A 19,515-nucleotide genomic window follows, 5' to 3' on the forward strand; every position below is an offset into this window, starting at 1 on the left:
CAAATGCAACATGTCTTCAAATGTTCCTTTATTTAAAGTCCTGGCTGGTTGTTTCCACAGTGTGTAAACATAATTATATATTTTACAGCTGCTTGGTGAAAATTGTCTTGTAGTCATTCAAGTTTATTTATTACTTTATTATTATTTATTAACAAATCAAAAGAGGGTTATTCTTATAAATAAAAAGTGACATAAAGTTTGGCATAAACTGGTCAAATTCTCATATAAAAATAAAGGATGTTTCCCTGCAGCCATCCTGATCCTCTCAATAATGACACAAAAATGAACAGTTTTCCAAATTAGTCACATTTAGGATGAATTCTCATTCTATTCATGACCAGCATCACCTCACAAGGATGTTCCTGCCAAACACCAAATGTTACCAAGGCAACTAGGGTAAGCATCAACCAACCATGGGATGTTAGCACAGTCAGGTGAGGCTTCCTGCGACCAATGACTAGTCAGAATCCCCTGCTGCTACTGCAGGGGCAGGATGCTCCCTGAAACACAGGACAACACTGACCTCAGTGAACAAGTTCATTTTGAACCTCAATCCTTGTTCTAAAACAAAATCCATACAGAATTAATCCGTCTGATTGTTTTTCTTACTTGTAGGTCTCAGTCTTAAGGCTCGGCAGAAGTATTTTGGAAGAAGTTTTCCTTCTGCGTTGCCTGCAGTCAGCAGCACACCGTTCTCTGACCAGAAGAACTCAATACCGTCTGTAAAATATACACATAAAACATGTGAGACAGATTCTTGTCTAAACATATAGACTGAATTGAGCATTTGGGCAACAGTCGATAGTGGATTACCAGCCAGAGCTTTGGGCACATCGATAAACACGGCTAGATCACAGTCTTTCCTCATGCCTGATGGGAAAATGAAATAACTGTAGGACCAGTTCACCTCAGTGTTCAGCAGACATGCTTCTGTTTCTCTGTCTCACACACACACAGCTTACCACTGATGACGCCATCCTCCCCTGGGAGGCCTGATGCCAGGTGGATGTGTGTCCTCTTCATGCGGCTCAGGCCCTGCTGCTGGATGGAGCTCCATTTGCTCAGGTAGGAGCCATGAACAGCCTCAGCAGGGCAGTCTGGAGAACCAGCCAGGACCGGTTTCAGCTCCAAATCCCTCACCTGACCACAGCAATGGAACCAGTATTAACAGGATTTTGGATGAGGGTATACTGGACTTTTTTGTATTAGATTAGTATTCATATGGAGACTTTTGTTAAACCTACAGTTATGTTGCTACAGTTATTAGGGAATGATAAGAACAAAAACTGAGGAATGATGGAAATCCAATGCCAGTGAGTGTTTTTACCCTTGGCTGATATGTAAGCCTTTACAAAAGATGCCTCCGTCAATAATTCAAGCAGAGAAAATCACATAACCGAGGAAAGTAAACATCAAATCAAACTTGAAGATCCACTTTAGCTCCAGAGTTGGTGCTGCTATTCCCCAATGTCTTTTTGTCCCTTCACCTAACACTGATCACACCTCTTTCAGAGGACTACAGACATTTCTAAAAATCAGATTTTGGTTTTATTTCATAGCACTCAGTGGGACAGGATGGAGCATACTTTCATTAACACATCTGCACACATACTGTGCACAGACTGGGCCTCTGAAATCTCTGTATACTCCATGTTGCTGTCTGAGTGACTGCAGAAATGACATGACTTTTCCTTTGCTCAGACCTCGTAGATTTATCATGGTACTAAGTCCACAGAGGGGAAAAGCAAATTTGGTGTGAATTAAATATTCAGTACAAATGCAACAGTGATTCTGGCGTCCTGATGAAACCAAATATCCCCGTCTCAGTGCCATCCGCAGGCATCCACATGTAGGCTGTATACCTGCACAGTGTGGCCCTGATTGGCTCGAATCTGCAGGCGTCCATCCTCTGGGTGGGGGCGGAGCTTAAAGCGCTGCTTGTCATTTGTGTCCACAACTCTCTCGATGTCTTCCAATGAATATGAGCGGAACTGTGGGTGAGCCAGGAGTTCGTCCACAAACACAAAGCCATCTGTGAGGATGAGAGCTGTTATGGTCACAGTTCCAACTCTGGCCGCTGCAGTGGAATAAATTTACAGGCTGCAAGCCTTTTGTGAAACTGAGAATACATACAGATGTTTATGTTCTGAATGATGTAGAAAGAATCTCCTGTTATTTCTAGACCTGTGTTAACGATAATCAAAAATAATGTCCCTTGGTCAATATAAGTTTTGTTGGAGGCCAAAAAGGTACCACATTATCACCCTGATTTCATCAGGCGTGTTCTGGAGACGGGAGAAACGTCCAGAAGGAAAACAAATTCTAAGTAACACGTCGGGTTTTCTCCAGACATGGCTCCAAACAGTTCAGTCTTGGTTTCACCACAGTCTGAGTGTCCTTTAGCTGCTTTTCTGGACCTTATACAGCCTGTGATGTAGCTGAAGTCCTCTGGTCTGACCCAGTGCAGGAGCATGATGCTGCAGCTGAATAAATCACTTTTTGAGTTTGGTTTTGCAGGTATGTTTAGAGTGTAATGTGCTTTTTGTCGTTGTTCTTTTTGCCTTTTGCTGTACTGAAATTTTATTTTAGGCGAGAGCTGAATCCAGACATTCAATACTGAACTGTTTGCAGAACTTACAGTGATCAATACCGTAACTGTTAGTGAGTTGTGTTATTTAACGGTATGTCTAGGCTACATGCCCTGAACACAACTATTACTGCTGTGAGGTGATTTTTTGATTTTCAAGAATGTGATTTTTGTGAGTGTAGTTTAACAAACAGGTGTTGTGTTTAAGGTTTTGAGAAATGCATTGAAGGTTTCAAGAAATGTGTTTCAGTGATTGTGAAAAACAGTAAAATGTCAATACTTGCTATCAAGGATCTGTGTGAAGCTGTGACAGTATCAGTAAAGGGACACTTGTGTTTCCCAGACCAGACTGTGAGCAGTTCACCTGTGCCCATCTGGAGGCTCATCTGGTCGGCTCCATGGCGAAGAGCATAAGAGATGGATTTAGACAGGCGGACATCCGTGTCCTGGTGGGGGATGACAGACACACACCCTCAAGTTCAGCTCTAATTATGGCCACAGTTTAAAAATAGGACCTGGACTTTATCATGGCAAACACATCATACTGTTTGCCTTGAATCACTGATATGTCATGTGTCACAAATCAAAGAAAAGAGGCTTGATCCCAGTTTACAGGGCTGCAGTCTCTCACCTCTCCACCACGATCCCTTCTCCTTCCTCTGCCTCCTCTTCCTCTTCTGTCCCCGTCCATTTAAACACAGGCAGCTCAGTCGTTCATGCTGTGAAGCTGTCGGATATTGTACCAAACAGTGTGGAGACTTACACAGGATCACACCTGTGGTCAACAAACCGTCGACAGCCGCTCCGTGTGCTCCCACTTCCTGTCTGTTCTCGGTCCCCGCTTGTAGGTGGCGGTGTGGCGGGTGGAGGAGCTGCGGTAACCAGCCACCACAGAGGAAAAGCTGTGTGTTTTCAGGGAGGAAAACAGTCACACAGCTGCTGCTGCTGCTGCTGCTGCTGCTGGTAAGAAAACATCCATCACTTCCACCAAAGTGTGAGGCGCCTCAGCCCAGAGCAGTGGTTTCTGTTTCAGGGTGACTCACAGCTCAGACGGACGCGGGCTCCGGAGCCCCGGGGCTGCGATCTCAGGCTGAGCTAACTCGGCTAACTACTGTTAGCATAGTCGACCTGGAGCCGCCTGTTTTTCTCGGTGGTATTTGGAACATTTCTTCTTCTTCTCTGTGTTTCTCCTTCTCGTCCCGCCGCCGGCTGCTTGTCTGTGTGCGGCGAGAAGACATGAGCAGGTCCTAGAGACGGAGACAGAGACAGAGACAGAGACAGAGACAGACACGGAGACGGAGACGGAGACGGAGGAATCCCGGCGGGTCACCATGGAAACGCACATTTAGACGTGAGAGGACGGAAGTTACCCGGAAACTGAACCGTCAATAAACAGAAGAGACAAACAGACCCGCTGTCCGTGAGTGTCCTGCCTTCATATTCAGACTTTATTAAAGACACACAAAAGGGTCCATAGCAAGTCAGAAAGAAATAAATAGCAATAAAAACAATAAGTAGATTCTGTCACATCATTAATTAAATGTGGGTCATAAATAAGCTCTCTGCCAGCGGTGAGTTCATGCTGCCTTCAGACTCATCAGGTGGCAAATAAAGCTGGAGTGTACATGAAGGTGCATTGATGTTCAGGGATTTTACAACTTGTGTCTGACGTGTTTTCTCTTGTTGTTGAGGTTATTCCAGTTTTCCGGGATAACGCTGTTTATTTGTGCTAAACTAACACTAAAGGGCTAATTCACCAAAAGCAGAGAAGCATTTCACAGTTTTACCTCTTTCCTCTTGTGGAAAGTAACTTTACTCAAATTCTTTACTTACTGTACCTAAGTAAAGAGGTTATTCAAGGTACTTGTACTTGAGTAATTTCATCATTTCTCCTATGAAGACACATTCAATATTATTATGATCGTTATCTGTTTATAGACCTACACCAGGATCTACTTATAAGTGTCCACAGGAGGAATTATAGTTGTTGACAAATGCATTAACAAACACTTATATCGTCTAACTATAACTGGGTGTTGGTGATAATTGACAATGAATACAACACAGTAAAACACAGTTGTAATAATATAGATTATGTCTTCATAGGAGGAATTAGAACTGGTGACAAATACTGTTAAAATAATGCTTACACATGAATACATCTGTGGTCACAATCCAATAATATAATGTATATTATCTTGAAATGAGCCATTCCACATAAGGAGTCAGTACTTTTGGTACTGTGAGTATATTTTGATGCTAGTACTAGTACTATGTAATTGTATGTAAATAAAACTATGGATGCAGGCCATTTATTTGTATTTACACTGTGGTGTTGCTGTTTTTATACCCAGTCATGCACAGCTTTGGTTTTACATGCCAGAGTTCTGAGGTCTTGAGGTGAGGTGAGGTTTTGAGGTGCTTTCATAAACTAAACAGCATGAAGGTGCAAAGAATTTGGTTTGTGGGGTTTGAAATCAACATTAGGAAAACTCACTAGCAATGTGCCTCTCTCTAAACTCTGTCCTGTTTACTGAGCATAATCCACACTCCTCATGTAATTTTTCTTTTCTTCTAAGAAATAAAACAGATCTATCTACACAGTTATGTGCCTTTAGTGGTAAGTGGGATGTTTTTTGTAATTTGGGGGAACTGGCCTTTTATTGATATTTCCCCAAAAGAGATGACTGAATATGAAATTTGTGACAGCCTTTATTTATCTGAAGAAATCCTAAGAGAACTACTGGTTTTTATCCTCTCTGTTTCTCAGGTGATGGAGTTCCCCCTGCATTCCCAGCAGCTACTGTCAGCTCTGCGTTCCCAGCGCCAGCGGGGCTTCCTCTGTGACTGCACCGTCCTGGTGGGCTCGTCCCGTTTCCTGGCTCACCGGGCTGTTTTGGCCTCCTGCTCGCCTTTCTTCCACATGTTTTACTCAGATTCCCCCGGGGGCAGTGGTGGAAATGGCACCAACAGCTCTGTCACACTTGACAGCGACATTGTCACAGCTGCTGCGTTTGGCTTGCTCCTGGACTTTGTGTATGAAGGTGTGCTGCAGCTGGAGGAGTCTCCACCAGTGGAGGACATATTAGCAGCTGCGAGCTTTCTGCACATGAACGAGGTGGTGAGAGTGTGCAAGAGACGCCTGCAGAGACGGGGGCCTCTGGCTGAGGCAGACAGCACCCGCTCTGAGGAGAGCGCAGGTGTCAGGAAGGCAGTAGAAACGAGAAAAGAAGGTGGCGGTGACGGTGGAGCTGAGCCTGTGGTGGCTGTGGCAGGAGATCACATGAATCCAGTTGCCATGGCAGTGCCACTCTCACCAGTGTCTGTAGTGGCTGAGAGGAGGCAGTTGGAGCCTGTGAAGTCTGAGCGGAGGACTGGTGGGGGGTCGTCAGAGGCACGAGTTCACACTCCCCTGAGCCCTAACCTCGCTGATACCACCCAGCCAGGCATGGACGCCCCTCCTCCGCCCCCAGGTGGAGAACTGGTGCAGGGCCTCATTGCTGGCCAGTCTGTCCCTGCATCTGGGGGTCACACCAGGCTGGGGAGTGGAGGTCAGGGGGAGGGTTCGGCACTCTGCAGCCCTTGCAGCACCACAGAGACATACAGGTATGGGTCTGCTGTAAGTTTCTAGTCTGTTTTAAACAGGGAAGTATAAAAACATTAACAATGGAATCACAATACAATAACTTTACACTGTACACTAAATATGAGACTTGTGGCCAGTGGTTTTTATCTTGAGGCTGACGGCAGCCTGAAATCTTCCTGATTGATCCTTGTCCCAACATAAAAAGAACTTTATTTGAGCTCAAAGTAGAATAGAATGAAATGCTGACAATACATTAATAAAAAACAGAGTAAAGGTCAATGAGGTCACAATTGAGGAAATATACAAAAACACAAAACAAAACAATATACATAACTGAATTTATGGGCAAGTACAGTTATGTTAAATCCTCATAACACGCAACTCAGGTAATAAATTAACCAAGCACTTTATTAGGAACACCTGTACACCTGGATATTCATGCAATAATCCAATAAGCCAATCCTGTGGCAGCAGTGCAGTGCTGCAGATACATGTTCAATGTTAATCTCAGAATAGGGAAAAATGTGACCTCAGTGACTCTGACTGTGGCTGGATTGTTGATGACAGACGGGCTGGTTCGAGTGTTTCTGAAACCTCCTGATCTCCTGGGATTTTCACACACAACAGTCTCTAGAGTTTTTACTCAGAACGATGAATAAAAACAAAAAACAGTTCTGCAGTTCTGCAGAAGGAAACACCTTGTTGATGGGAGCGATCAGAGGATAACGGCCAGACTGGCTGGAGGCTGTTGTTCCTCAGATAACCAGCTGTGGTGAGCAGAAAAGCATTTCAACATGTTGAATCTAGAAGTGGATGAGCTACAACAGCAGAAGACCATGTTGGGTTCCACTCCCGTCAGCCAGGACCAGATTATCTGAGGCAGCAGTGGACACAGGCTGACCAAACCTGGACAGCTGAAGACTGCAAAAACACATAAGTGTGGATTTCTGCTCAGGTGCAGATGGTAGCGTCAGTTTTTGGCCTCAGCAGCATGAATCCATGGACCCAACCTCTGTTGTGTCAGTCATAGGCTGGTGGTGGTGTAATAATGTGGGGAATGTTTTCATGTCACACCTTTGGCCAAGAAAACATACAAGGTGGACATAAAGGGTTTATACCTTAAACACCACATAAACATCCCTTTATGGCCACAATGTACCATCTTCCAAAGGTTAATGGATAATGCACCATGTGACAAATCAGAAGTCGTCTCAAACTGGTTTCATGAGCATGATGGTGAGTTCACTGCACTTCAGTGACCTCCCCAGTCAACTGCTCTGAATCCAGCAGAACCTTTGGGCTTTGGTGAAACAGGAGGTTTGCAGCATGAATGTGCAGCTGATAAATCTACAGAAAGGATGTGATGCAGTCGTGTCAACATGGGTTTATTTTAACTCTGTGAATCATCAATATTCTTATTACCTCAATTTAAAAAAAGAAAAAAAGAAATGTAACCAAACACTTGAGAAATTTGACAACCTGTTACCATGCAAACAGCTACTCACCATGATGGAGGTGATTTACAATACCTAAGAAATATCATGATATACTGATATTAGAAGTACAGTAAAATGAAATGTCTTCCCTCCATCATAAAAAAAAAATTATGGCCTTAAATTACAAAAAATTAGTTACATTCCTTTCAGTCCTTTCTGCTCTATGCGTAGTAAATTGTTCCTCCATGTACTGTTGGGCATTCTTACTGTTTGCTGTTACAAAAAAGTCGTTTTTCTCTTCCTTCCTTTCTCTCTCTCTCTCATTAGCCACAGCAGCAACCAGCAGCCCTCTTCCTCATCCTCTTCCTCCCTGGTCCCAGTGAGTCAGGCTGGAGCTCAGTCAGTGGCTGCTCTTTCAGAATCCAGCCTCTCCCCCGGCCCACATCAGGACCTGCCACGGCTGCTCCGAGACACTGACTCTGTGAGGAGACCCTCAGAGACTGACCACAGAGGTACGTTAGGCGGAGGACAGCAGATGGTCATGTTAATCCAAACATCACCACACACCTCACACTTACAAACCAACCAGACACACTCTCCGATTCAGCGTGCACCTCCCCAAATCCGGATCCAGAGCGCCGTGTCCCTCCAACGCCAAAGCTCTGACTTCCACACGGCTGCTCAGACACAAGCCCTTAGAGGACCTGAAGGGGCTACGGGAGCTTCACCTACCACGAGAAACATGAGCAGACTGAGGACAGACGGTAGTGATAGAGAGAATGTGAAAGTCAAAGTGGAGGCCATCGTTATATCTGATGAAGAGCTGGAGGAGGTGAAAGAGAAAAGCAGAGAGAGAGAACCAGTGATGGAGGTGGAGGATGAATTTGAAGATGACATCCAGGAGGAGGAGCTGAACAGCCCTCAGTTTCTCCATTCCCACCCACAGGGTCTCCAACAGATGACCTCCCACGACTACTCCTTCCCTCTCTCCCCCTCCTCCTCCTCCTCCAGTGCGGCCCCTTCCTCCCAGGAAACCTCCTCCTTTGCCGTCTCCCTCATTCCTCCATCCACAGCCCAGCAGCATTCAGACCCTCCTGCCTACTTCCAGGACTTCCAGGACTCTATGGGGAACTTTGTGGAGGACGTCCCCACATGTGGCGTCTGTGGGAAGACTTTCTCATGCACGTACACACTAAGGCGCCACGCCATCGTGCACACGCGTGAGCGCCCTTATGAGTGCCGCTACTGCTATCGGAGCTACACACAGTCAGGTGACCTGTACCGGCACATTCGCAAAGCTCATGACCACACTCTGCCGGCCAAACGCAGCAAGGCGGACGTGGAGCCCTCCCTGCCGCCACAGCCACCCCCACCTCTCAGCTAACGCACAAACTGGCTCACTGTTGTATTTCTACACCTAAACACACCTAAACTTCTACCTAGTTTCCTGACCTACTCCGACCTTTAACCCTAAAACAAGTGAGGCTGCTATTAGCGATTATTTCCTCAACTACAGTGGCACTCAGTAGAGCACATAGCTCTGCTAAGACCAAACAGTTCTACACATCCTGCAAACAAATGAACCAAACACACACAGGTGAAAATATAAAGTCCTTGGCAGAGCTAATAATAATAATCTAGTACAACTCTGTGTGTAAAGCAGATTCAGCATTTTAATCCACCAGATCCAGATTATTATCTGGATCTACACCAATTGTACAAAGTCATACATGTCAACACCAAGTACGTCTTTATTGTTCTTTATTGTTTTATATCAAGATCTATACATTATTCCTGAGGAATTGACCTTGATCTCGAAATGTCAAGGAAAGTGACAGAATAATTCCTGGATCCAGAACTTTCACTGGATCCACACCTACATTGAATGGGTTGCTCCATCCCTCCACACATCAGTCAGTGCTTTTTGCAAAATGCTGCTGACAAAACAACAGACACAGGTCAAAACATAATCTCCTTGGTGAGGATAATTTATTGTTTTGTGTATAAATTAAAATGGTGGAAAATGATCACCATAATTTCCAAAAGCTAAAGAAGCTTCTTCAAATGTCTTGTTTTGTCCAAAAAATAGTTAAAATAAAAAAAATACGATTATAATATTAAAATAATCTTTGGTATGACTATCTTTTTTTTTCTTTCAAAATGATGAATTGGTTATGAAAATAGTTGCCAGTTAGTTTTAATGAATAGTTTGTGATTGGTGTTTCATTTATGTCAGCTGAGGATCTTTTAAGTGGTGAAACCAACATTAAGTCTTAAATTTTCTGAAATTAGATTTTAGAAACATAAGCCTTTAATTCAGGCTTTTCTAAACATTCATACATAAAATTACATTTTAATTATTCATGTATGTTATTTTTCAGGAGTAAACCTTAAAATCTACTCAAGACAATCTGTTTATTTTGATAGTTGCAGAATTTACTTCCATTTAAACTTTATGTGACAGGTTACACATGAACCTTCCCTGACAGGATAAGGCACATACAAGATTTTTGAAAATTAAAACTGTAATGAAATGACCTAAATTACTCTATATAAGGAAAAAGTTGCCTCTCTGTTGGCCCCTGTTTAAAAAGACAGTCACACAGTTGCCATTAGTTTCACTGCTTCTTGAATCAAACTATCATGATCAGTTTATCCAGATATTGTCTCATACTTTTACTTCCAGACGTCCCGGCTGTCTTTTATTTTGCAGATGTTTGGACCCTATAAGTACAGAATGACAATAACTCACACACACACACACAGTAAACAGTCAGACTGACCCTCATTCCTCAAACTAAAACACTTAATGTTGATGTGTGACCGTTGTCCCTGTAGAACTCTAAACTGATTCCTGTGCTGTTATGCTACTCTTTGTAAAATTTCTGTTTGTACTGTTTTAATATCTTGATCTTTTATTTATACATTTGTATGAGTATAAACATGATCACAAACTTTATAGAAAGAGGAGCTGATTCAGGAGCTGTGTGGAAATGTTTGAATGACTCCTGTGACACATACCTACACCTACTGTTTGCTATATCAACTTCAAACACAAATAAGAGAAAACTGTTGTGTTTTGAATTTTATCAGTCTAAATTTGTATAACTGCCTTTGCAGTGTGACTCTGTGCCAGCAGCTGTAAATGTAGTAACATTGTATTGTCTAGCATTTTATTTACAGGATGAAATGAGTTGTTCACATGGCAGCAAATACCTACACGAGTTCTAGAAATAGAATCATAATGTGCCATTTTTTAACTTACAAAACCTAAAGTATGAGCTTCTCAAAAAGCCACATCATCAGTAGCAGATGTGTACAGTATATTTGATGAAGTAGGACATCATGGGTGCTATATGGTCTGTTATTTTCTTGTTCCTTCATCTCCTTTAGCAGTGTAGTATAAAGTCTTTGATAAGGAAGAAAAATGAGGCAACTGACCCGAAAAGTCAGAGGCAGCTGAGCAAACTAACTAACGTCTCTAAATACTGAGGAAAAGTACTTCATTTAATTGAAAGAACAAACTGATCATAAAGATAACTGCTCCACCACTTATCTGCTCTAGCAGTATTTAAATGACAAATACAGTAGCCTACAGTCGACAGTTGGATTCTGAGCACTGTGCCTGTCTTGTCATGAAGATTTCTCCTGAAATCATCAAAGTTACTTGACATTTCCCATCAGGATGAAGTCAAAGTTTTTGGAATATAAATGGGTTGAACTGAGCCTACATTCCCTGGTAGGAAGCAGTGGAAGTGAGAGAGGAGTGAATAACCCTTTCTGTGTTTAGCTTTGCTTACTCTGTAGTGTTTCTCCTGTAGTAGAAGACTAAATATACATGATGAACACACGTCAACTGATGCAGTAATTCTGCCTTCTCTTTCAATGTTCAAATTTAAACTTTAAATGTGCCTCAATGACTTTTTGACACTTTGGAATTTATTGTTCTGCACCATGTTACATGTGTTGGGAGCTGGTCTAATGGAAATTGATTAGTGTGGTTGTTACCATACAAACCTAAGAGTTTGAGAGTGGAGACTCATATCAGGCAGTTGAGTCATTGGTTGTTTAGGTTCATGGTAGCAAGTGTGCAAAATCTAAATGTTACCTTGTGAATAAACACTGTTCAGACTAAACAATGTGCAGATGTTGTAATGTTTCAGCGACTCACACAATGCACAGGTTGTTCAGTCAACATTAGCTTTTATTTTTCTTTATTTCACTACAAAAGAACATTTACAAAAATATAAACATTTCACCTGATGGAACAGGTTAGCATCTCTGAGGTCTGATCATTGTGACCAGTAATCAGCAAACTGTACATTTCATCCTAACACGCTGAGGTGACGTCAGCCTGTCGTCCTTTAGCTGGAAACTGTCTCTTCAGTCGTCTACAGGTCCGTGGATCTGAGAGGAGACAAAATATCAGCATCCACCTACAAATCTGTCTGCCTCTGATTCCCTGTATTTCCATCCAAGTATTATAATTAAACACTGGTGTTAATAAAATATTTGTTAAACTGTGAGGAAACAATAAAAAGGATGGTGCCACTATACAGCTCAAACAGCAAACTGCTGCTGTTTTTAATTGATCCAGATTATATCTATTGCTCATACGGATGATTTGCATCTGCAGTGAAAGACATCAGAAAAGTTTTATGCTCTATAAGGAATTTTAACAGGACAAACTACTGGTTTGACTAAAATTATTGTCAGTCTACATAAAGAGAACAACTCACCGCTTCAGCCACCTCAGGCCAGTCCATCGCCATCACCACCGTGTCGTCAGAATTCGGAGGAGTCTCCAGGTTCCAGTACGTCAGCTTGTCGAACACAGAGGACACCCTCACTGTCCTGTCCTGGACACACACACACAAGCACATCAACATAAGGTATGCTGCATATATTTGTATGAAAAAGTTTGGGTAACTGTGGACAAATTGGATATTTTGTTGATTTTTGAAGTGAAAAGAAGGAAAGTCGACCCCTGCAGCAAACAACAGAAATTGAAAGTAATTAAAATTTTCACGGTGGTAATTGTTGTGTCTCTGTAAATAACACTATAAAGAGTTCGGTCTAGACCTGATCTATTTGAAAAGTGCCTTAACTTCAGCTGTGATTTGGTGCAAAAAAAAAAAAAAAAACTGACTTGAGTTGAATTTCTTATGTTAATGCACAGTGTTAATGCACTGCTCCTGTTATTTCAGGAACCTCATGAAAGTCAGTTCTTAGTAAACATCACAGCTCCAGACACAGCCGAGTCTTTTATTCTTGTTTCAGGGATTTTTCACCCGCTCTTCAACCACACAACTTCATGTCTGAGTTCATGTCCCCCGCAGTCAGGGCTTTGTCGTATGTTTGAGTGACCCCCACCAGCTGTGAGCGGTCGCTGGTGTTACCTCTTGGTCGGAGCCCGGCTTGTTGATCTCTTTCAGCACCAGGCCAGTGTAGCCCTGTGGGCAGCCGAGCTCCTGCCCCTTCAGCCCACGGCCTCTGAATGACACTGTCTTCTCTGTCATGGGAGAAATGCACCAAACACCGTTACTGAGACTCGTCAGTGTGTCCCAGTGCAGAGAGAGACTTTGCAAAACTAAAACTGTGACAGAGATGAAACATATTTTCAGTGTACCATATTTACGGTCTTTGGTGGTAGCAGTGAAGTACTGTGAGACCTCAGCAGGCCCATTGTGTTCAATCTCACAGGGCATCAGGTGGACGGGAGCTCGCTGTGCCTGGCCCGCCGATGACACACGGACATGAGTAACACTGGTGTGACACGACATCCTGCAACCAGAACACACGGAAACTACACATCAGTCTCTGCAGTTATGTCCAGTTGTAACTATGAGAAGCATGAGGTGAGGAAGCAGCTCAGCTTATCTGCTTTTTAATCTATTTAACTGGTTTATTATGAGCATTTTTATATCGTGTGTGCAACAGTCTCTGGTTGTTTGACTGTTTACATTTCTGTTGTCTTCTCCTCAGATTGTCAGACTGCAGCAAAGCGCTTTGAGCTGCATCAGGAAAACTGCTGTTCGAACCGTCTGATCGATCCATTCACGACTGTGTCCACTGGCGTGATCCGTAGAGCTGCATCGACTAGTCGATTAATCACTCAGTCCATCAATAGACAAATAATCACCAAATATCCTAAGCCTCTCAGATATTAAGGTTTCCTGCTTTTCTCTGCTTAGTTTCATATTAAAGTGAGAATATTTTTGCTTTGAGCCGTTGATCAGACACAAAAACACATTTGAAGATTTACCTCTTGGAAACTTTTTTCACTTTTACTTCACTGTATTCTGACATTTTATGGACTAAACGATTAATCGAGGGAATATTTGTCAGGCGAGTTGACAGGAATCATGATCCGCGCTGGTTTCTCTCGGACAGTGAGTGTGAATCTGTCTCCGGTAACTAACTCAGTACACAGCGGTTAACACATCCACGTGTTTCCTCAGTTAATGATACACATCATTCAACTACTTGTAAACCGATAAATAATCGATCAGAGACAGAGAACTGAGCCGTTACCTTCCGTTAGCAACAGTCGCTCCGTGTGACGAAAGCGGGAGTTTCTTCTTCTACGGTGGAGGATGTTTTGGCGGGTTTTTCCTCCCCGGTCAGAGGACGGCGCCCCCTCTCGACGGGAGATGATTTTACTTATTTAACTTTTTCTCCTTTTCTTCAAATATTATATATTATATTATATATAATATGAATATATATATAATATAATATAGATATAAGTGAGTCTGTTTATATTATGATGCCATCATTAGCATTGATTTTCTGAAATGTTGCTTTTGTTTGTTTTCCCCTAAATGTGAGAGAGTTTGGTTTTCTGAGGCATCGCAGCAGGTCAGGGTGTCATACTGTTGTGGTCTTTTTAACGTGTGAATCAGGTCCTGCAGCCTCGGCCCTGCTGTCAGTGTCATGTTCACCACCAGGAACTCTGCTCCAGTTGGCAGCAGCATCGCTCTTCATGTGGGATGGACCAGGCTCTGTCCAATGGCAGCTTTTTAACAGCTTTTTTTGTTTTCTGTTCACAGCATTTCATGAAGACGCTGTGGACCAAGACACTTGAAGGAAAGGAGAAGTGATTTCCTAACAGCACAGCTGGCCAACTGAAACCAGAGGTGAGTTTTTTATATCGGGACAGATAACTGTTGCAGACATGCTGCTGCTGCTGGATTCCACAGTTATTTTAATCAAACTGTTTTCTTCAGGCTTTGATTGGATATTGAGCTAAATGCTGCAGTGTCTCTACACTGTAATTCTCTCCAACATAACTCTTGATCTGAAAATCTGCATTGAAATGTTCATTTATGTGTTGAGCAAGTGACAACTCCCTTCCTCTTACTGAGCGAAACAAGCTTCATGAATTGTGATAATTAGCTTTAGTTTAGTGAGGAGCACTGACAAACACCTTCACTCCTCCAGTGTTTCTCACAGTGTATTGAGCCACAGTTTACAGGTAATAAGTTTACATGTAACGCAGTCAGCAGTAGTTGGCCGTTGACACAGTTTGGAGTCATCTGATGTGAGATTGGACTCAGTGGTTTTTCAGCTCAGTGTTATGAATGTGATGCTTGTGTCTTCAACCTCATGTGACTGTGTCCAGTGTGCACTGTGTCTTTTTCTGAGGAAAATGTGGACCAAATAACTTTTCAGAAGAAAAGTCAACGCATTTTGGTAACTCAGCTAAACTGAGTCAGTTTGGCCCTTTTAATTGCATCTGTTCAATCACCCTGTAGAAAATGCTTGTAATGACATTGTATTTATATTTTTTATGCCTTAATCTGTCTTAATTTTGCAGCCATTCTTGGTTAACCCTGTTCTTATCTGTTTTTCAAAAAATCTCATTATCTTCACTGTCTGTTGGATTTTCAGATTTTATGGATCGAGACAGTCCCTTACGTTCCGGAGGTGAGGCAGAGCTGTCGGCCCTCACTGGACCTGCACTCCTGAGGCTGCAGGGTGCTGTTGTTGCAGCGGTGTCACACGCCCGTAAGAGAGTCGTACAGGGCTTTGTTGTGTTCTCTGTTATCTTCCTGCTCCTCTGGCTCGCTGCCTTTTTATACGGGAGCTTCTACTACTCCTACATGCCCAAGGCGGCTTTCTCGACACCTGTGCACTATTACTACAGGTGTGTATATGAAATGATGACCAGCTGCGTCAGGAAAACACGGACTGAAGCTACTGTGTGTTTTATCTCCTATTCCTTGCTTTCACTCACACTCAGTCATTCCCATTTTTGTGTACAGGACAGACTGTGAGTCTCCTGCCTCTTTTTTGTGCTCTTATCCTGTGGCAAACGTCTCTCTTATGAGGAACAAGAAACATGTATGTATGAATGTGTGTCTGTCTATGTGGCTGCCTCTGTCTGTGTTTCAATCGTTCATCTGTTCTGTTCATAGAAGCGTGTCATCTTTTTAAAATGTATGTTCAGGTGCTGACATTTGGCCAGGCCTATCAGATCTCTCTGCAGCTGGAGATGCCAGAGTCTCCAACCAATCAGGAGCTGGGGATGTTCATGATCAAGACAACCTGTTTCTCTCGGGACGGAGGCCATGCTGCTTCCTCTGCTCGTTCTGTGAGTTGCACTGAGATTGTCTTAGCTCCAAGGAGGCTTCACGTACAATCAAGTCGTGCTACATTACTAGCTCCTGCAACCTCCACTGATTCATTGTTGCGTTGCTGTGTGTTTCTCAGGCAAGACAACAGCTGTCCACCTCCAGCTCTCGCTTTGTGAGTACAGCGCTGACGCACAATAACCTCTTAATCATACAACCTGGTCAGAGTCAGATTACAGCTGCTTATGCTTGCTGCAGAGCTCCACTGCAATGAGATGATGGGATGAATATGTGAAATCATGACTGATACAGGTGCACAGTGAATTCAGATGTGGAGGGGATGCTGTCATTGAGGTCAATTACTCACAGTGATCAGAAAACAAAAATATTTATTATATTTATTTATATTATAATGCAACGTGGTCCCTTATTAAAACTACACTGCAGAGCTGTTGATGTGGTTCCTGGTGGTGTTTTTGTATTGGACTGTTTCAAGACATAATATTCTGAAAATATTTTTGCAGCTCCGGCTTCATAAATTGGCCTGTTTGAAACACCTCTCAGTCAAATCCACTGTCACTAAGCACAGAGTCAAAGCACACACACCCCCACCCCACTGAAGTAATGAACTTGTTAAAATAGAGTCACTGAGATCAGCTTCTGCTACTGTTCATTAGCACACAACACAGTCACTCAGTCATCCTTTCCTGCATATTCATCATTCCATCTCTGACAACATCTTCTGGGGATTTGTTATCATGCATTAGTAAAGAAAGAGAGGATTAATGAATCCTCAGCGGACTGAATGAAATAATCCCTGTGATGTGACTGTGTTGTTGTGTTGTGGTCAGAGCATGTTGCGATACCGCTCAGACCTGCTGAGGACCCTGGGAACGCTGCTCTTCCTCCCAGCCTTTCTGAGCGGAGCCACTGAGCAGAAACAAGTGCTGGAGGTGGAGCTCTTCTCCGACTACACCGACGACCCTGTGAGTACTGCGCTGCTTTGTGAGAGTGTGTGTGCTTGAACAGCAAAACAGCAAAATCTTTAGTTGAAGTCTACCCAATAAATTCTTTCTTCCTGTTCAGTACGCCCCCTCGGTCACAGCCGTCATTGAGATCCTGTCCAACAAGGTGCAGATCTACTCATCTCAGCTGTACGTTCACGCTCACTTCACTGGCATAAGGTGAGAATCTCCCAGACACTGTACTGAAGCAGTACATAGATATTTATATTGATGAATATTTATTCACATGTTCTATTCACCTACAGCTCAAAGTGGAGTCACAATAGAGTGTTTGTGTTTTTCCTGTGTTAAATGTTGATTATGTGCCATCACGTCATCTATAGTGATGATGATGGAGAACATGTTGTAGCCGTCTCATTGAACACCAGGTTTCAGTCACACTCAGTTTGAAACAACTCAACAGTTAATGATAAACAGAAGCATCTGGTTGTGGAGGACGAGCAGTTGCCTCAATAGACCAACAGAGACATTTTCTGTGTTGAGTGGTAGAAACTCTCAGTTTTTCTTAAATGGCAAAAAGTGTCTCCAACTACAATCACAGCTCACGTTCAGATGTGCTCTCTGAGTGTTGCTGAAGATAACAACAGAAAATCATCGACTGAAGCTGAGACTGAGACAAAGCATCATCATACGACAACACCTGTGATGCCTTAGTGACATTTTTCTTTGTGTCTCTCTGTGTCTTCTTGCCAGATACTTGTTGTTCTACTTCCCTGTCTTGTCAGCCCTCGTGGGTGTTTCCAGTAACTTCATCTTCCTCAGTGTCCTCTTCGTCCTCAGCTACATGAGGCTGCTGTTGAGAGTGAGGTGGCAACCAGAACAGGTGAGACCACAGGCTTATTACTGCAGACAGCACTTCTGTCTGAGCTGCATTTCATGACTTTGTGTTCACGCAAGTGTGAATTATCACATCAGGTGTTATGGCCCAGACTCAGCTGTGCTCGTTCTCCTTGTTGTTTACAGCTGAGAACAGATGGACCGGTGTCAGAGCGGGAAGGGAACATGAACAACGAGCGAGAGGATGAAAAAGATGTTGCCGCAGGTACAAAGAAATAACACAGACACACTCACAAATGCACACAGTAAATGTAATGTTATCCAAGCTGTCAGCATCAGTCACCTGGGACTGACAACCTGAGTGTGTTACAGTGTGTTTGACTGCACAAACAAATTCTCTGACAGGTACTGCAGAGCTGCTGGGTCCCATCCAGACAACCCCCACAAATCTGAGCCAGGAGACACACGGCACAGAGCTGCAGAGCAGACATACACTTAGTCAGGCTGAAGTAAATGAAACAGAGGCCGCCTGAGGGCTCTAATAAAAGAAACTGAAAAAGTGCAGAGCGACGCTGACACTGAGATGTGATGATGATTTATGAGCCATATGTGGTTGAAAGTGACTCAGAAAGAGGCCGAGCAGCAGCGACAGATACACCAATGGATGACCTGAGCTGCTCTGTTTGAGCTGTGCCATTTTCATCTCATGGGTCCCACTGGTATTTTGCCTTGAATGGTGACGCCTTTAGAGGATTGACACATCGGACACCTGACCTGATGTTTACTATTTTATTGTTCAATGTTAAATAAATACAAAATATATTCTGATATAAACAGACATATTAATAACTACAGAGAAAAAGATGTAATATGTGACAATGACATTTTGAAAACATGCAATGCATTTTAAAACTCAGTCAATTACTTTTTTCAAAGTCCCAAAGTTTTTATTTTACATTCCCATTTTCCCAATAACCATTTAATTCATGACACCACCTCTCATCACAGTCTTTGTCTGTGAATCGAGACAAACAGGGCCGAGTCAGTCATGTGACCAGCTGTTGCTTTGGTCTGAACTGAAACTCTCTGGTGAAACTGTTGGTGTTGTGAAATAAAAGCTGTAGGAATAACATGAAAATGACCAATAATCTGTTACTGTTCAGAAAAGCAGGATGAAATAACATTTATTGGTAATGAGCTGAGTTTTTAAAATGTTTACAATTACATCACATTTTCATGTATATTTATATATATATATATATCAAATATTTTGTCTGCATTTACACATGAATATTTATTTCACAGTGATACATTTATGTGTTTTGTGTTGAACAGATTTTCTAACTGTCATGCTGCCTGCTGAAATGTCATTTTAAAATTATCAACCCATTTATTACTTTATTACTTGAGCAAAATGTAAAATTATGATTAAAGAAATCTTTTAAGTCAAAATGTGTTTTACTTATCTGCAAATTTATTCTCAAATATACTCTGTTCAGTTGCTGCAATAAAACATTTAAAACGTTCA

The 19,515-nt window shown here is 42.7% G+C and overlaps 4 protein-coding genes across 10 annotated transcripts; 2 read left to right on the top strand and 2 right to left on the bottom strand.

Moving 5' to 3' along the window:
* Window positions 1-11: 11 nt before the first annotated feature.
* Window positions 12-3,932, bottom strand: trpt1 (tRNA phosphotransferase 1). 2 transcript variants are annotated; one of them, XM_071457009.1, is made up of 7 exons: window positions 3,219-3,932; window positions 2,952-3,033; window positions 1,863-2,032; window positions 963-1,140; window positions 814-870; window positions 610-720; window positions 12-500 (listed from the first exon to the last, which is right to left on the bottom strand). In XM_071457009.1, the coding sequence occupies exons 1-7, from the start codon at window positions 3,276-3,278 to the stop codon at window positions 478-480; spliced, it is 681 nt and encodes a 226-aa protein (XP_071313110.1). In that variant the 5' UTR covers window positions 3,279-3,932; the 3' UTR covers window positions 12-477. The 2 variants fall into 2 exon arrangements, with proteins under 2 accessions (XP_071313110.1, XP_071313109.1); XM_071457008.1 differs by having other exon boundaries at window positions 2,868-3,033; window positions 3,219-3,882.
* On the top strand, window positions 3,413-11,748 carry zbtb3 (zinc finger and BTB domain containing 3). Its single transcript, XM_071457002.1, has 4 exons — window positions 3,413-3,550; window positions 3,822-4,007; window positions 5,358-6,193; window positions 7,937-11,748. The coding sequence occupies exons 3-4, from the start codon at window positions 5,361-5,363 to the stop codon at window positions 8,991-8,993; spliced, it is 1,890 nt and encodes a 629-aa protein (XP_071313103.1). The 5' UTR covers window positions 3,413-3,550; window positions 3,822-4,007; window positions 5,358-5,360; the 3' UTR covers window positions 8,994-11,748.
* Window positions 11,749-11,792: 44 nt separating this feature from the next.
* Window positions 11,793-14,260, bottom strand: rnaseh2c (ribonuclease H2, subunit C). Of its 4 annotated transcripts, XM_071457011.1 has the most exons (6): window positions 13,875-14,103; window positions 13,573-13,699; window positions 13,239-13,393; window positions 13,009-13,121; window positions 12,349-12,468; window positions 11,793-12,016 (listed from the first exon to the last, which is right to left on the bottom strand). In XM_071457011.1, coding segments are annotated over exons 2-6 (414 nt in total). In that variant the 5' UTR covers window positions 13,575-13,699; window positions 13,875-14,103; the 3' UTR covers window positions 11,793-11,992. The 4 variants fall into 4 exon arrangements, with proteins under 4 accessions (XP_071313112.1, XP_071313113.1, XP_071313114.1 ...); XM_071457012.1 differs by lacking the exons at window positions 13,573-13,699; window positions 13,875-14,103 and adding an exon at window positions 14,144-14,260; XM_071457013.1 differs by lacking the exons at window positions 13,573-13,699; window positions 13,875-14,103 and adding an exon at window positions 14,133-14,201.
* LOC139605499 (seipin-like) lies at window positions 14,236-19,513 on the top strand. Of its 3 annotated transcripts, XM_071457004.1 has the most exons (11): window positions 14,236-14,358; window positions 14,662-14,748; window positions 15,503-15,758; window positions 15,877-15,955; window positions 16,062-16,205; window positions 16,325-16,360; window positions 17,037-17,171; window positions 17,272-17,369; window positions 17,904-18,033; window positions 18,174-18,252; window positions 18,393-19,513. In XM_071457004.1, exons 3-11 carry the CDS (start codon window positions 15,508-15,510, stop codon window positions 18,518-18,520), a joined length of 1,080 nt encoding a protein of 359 aa, XP_071313105.1. In that variant the 5' UTR covers window positions 14,236-14,358; window positions 14,662-14,748; window positions 15,503-15,507; the 3' UTR covers window positions 18,521-19,513. The 3 variants fall into 3 exon arrangements, with proteins under 3 accessions (XP_071313105.1, XP_071313107.1, XP_071313104.1); XM_071457003.1 differs by lacking the exon at window positions 14,236-14,358 and having other exon boundaries at window positions 14,512-14,748; XM_071457006.1 differs by lacking the exons at window positions 14,236-14,358; window positions 16,325-16,360 and having other exon boundaries at window positions 14,505-14,748.
* Window positions 19,514-19,515: the final 2 nt, after the last annotated feature.

The sequence above is a fragment of the Trachinotus anak genome, unplaced genomic scaffold (genome assembly GCF_046630095.1).
Source record: "Trachinotus anak isolate AG129_WGS33_773 ecotype Australia unplaced genomic scaffold, CSIRO_AGI_Tana_v1 ptg000021l, whole genome shotgun sequence".
In the NCBI taxonomy this organism is placed as follows: Eukaryota; Metazoa; Chordata; class Actinopteri; order Carangiformes; family Carangidae; genus Trachinotus; species Trachinotus anak.

Bases quoted from the DNA above. Each gene is read 5' to 3' on its own strand.
- trpt1 (XM_071457008.1), bottom strand. From the start codon at position 3,278: ATGGACGGGGACAGAAGAGGAAGAGGAGGCAGAGGAAGGAGAAGGGAT. The intron at 871-962 runs GTAAGCTGTGTG...TTTTCCCATCAG, and splicing joins GGAGGATGGCGTCATCAGTG to GCATGAGGAAAGACTGTGAT. The intron at 501-609 runs GTAAGAAAAACA...CCTGTGTTTCAG, and splicing joins CTTAAGACTGAGACCTACAA to GGAGCATCCTGCCCCTGCAG.
- zbtb3 (XM_071457002.1), top strand. From the start codon at position 5,361: ATGGAGTTCCCCCTGCATTCCCAGCAGCTACTGTCAGCTCTGCGTTCC. The intron at 6,194-7,936 runs GTATGGGTCTGC...CTCTCTCATTAG, and splicing joins AGCACCACAGAGACATACAG to CCACAGCAGCAACCAGCAGC.
- rnaseh2c (XM_071457010.1), bottom strand. From the start codon at position 13,918: ATGTCAGAATACAGTGAAGTAAAAGTGAAAAAAGTTTCCAAGAG. The intron at 13,122-13,238 runs GTACACTGAAAA...CTCCCATGACAG, and splicing joins CACCAAAGACCGTAAATATG to AGAAGACAGTGTCATTCAGA. The intron at 12,469-13,008 runs GTAACACCAGCG...GTGTGTGTCCAG, and splicing joins AGCCGGGCTCCGACCAAGAG to GACAGGACAGTGAGGGTGTC.
- LOC139605499 (XM_071457004.1), top strand. From the start codon at position 15,508: ATGGATCGAGACAGTCCCTTACGTTCCGGAGGTGAGGCAGAGCTGTCG. The intron at 16,206-16,324 runs GTGAGTTGCACT...TGTGTTTCTCAG, and splicing joins CTGCTTCCTCTGCTCGTTCT to GCAAGACAACAGCTGTCCAC. The intron at 17,370-17,903 runs GTGAGAATCTCC...TCTTCTTGCCAG, and splicing joins GCTCACTTCACTGGCATAAG to ATACTTGTTGTTCTACTTCC.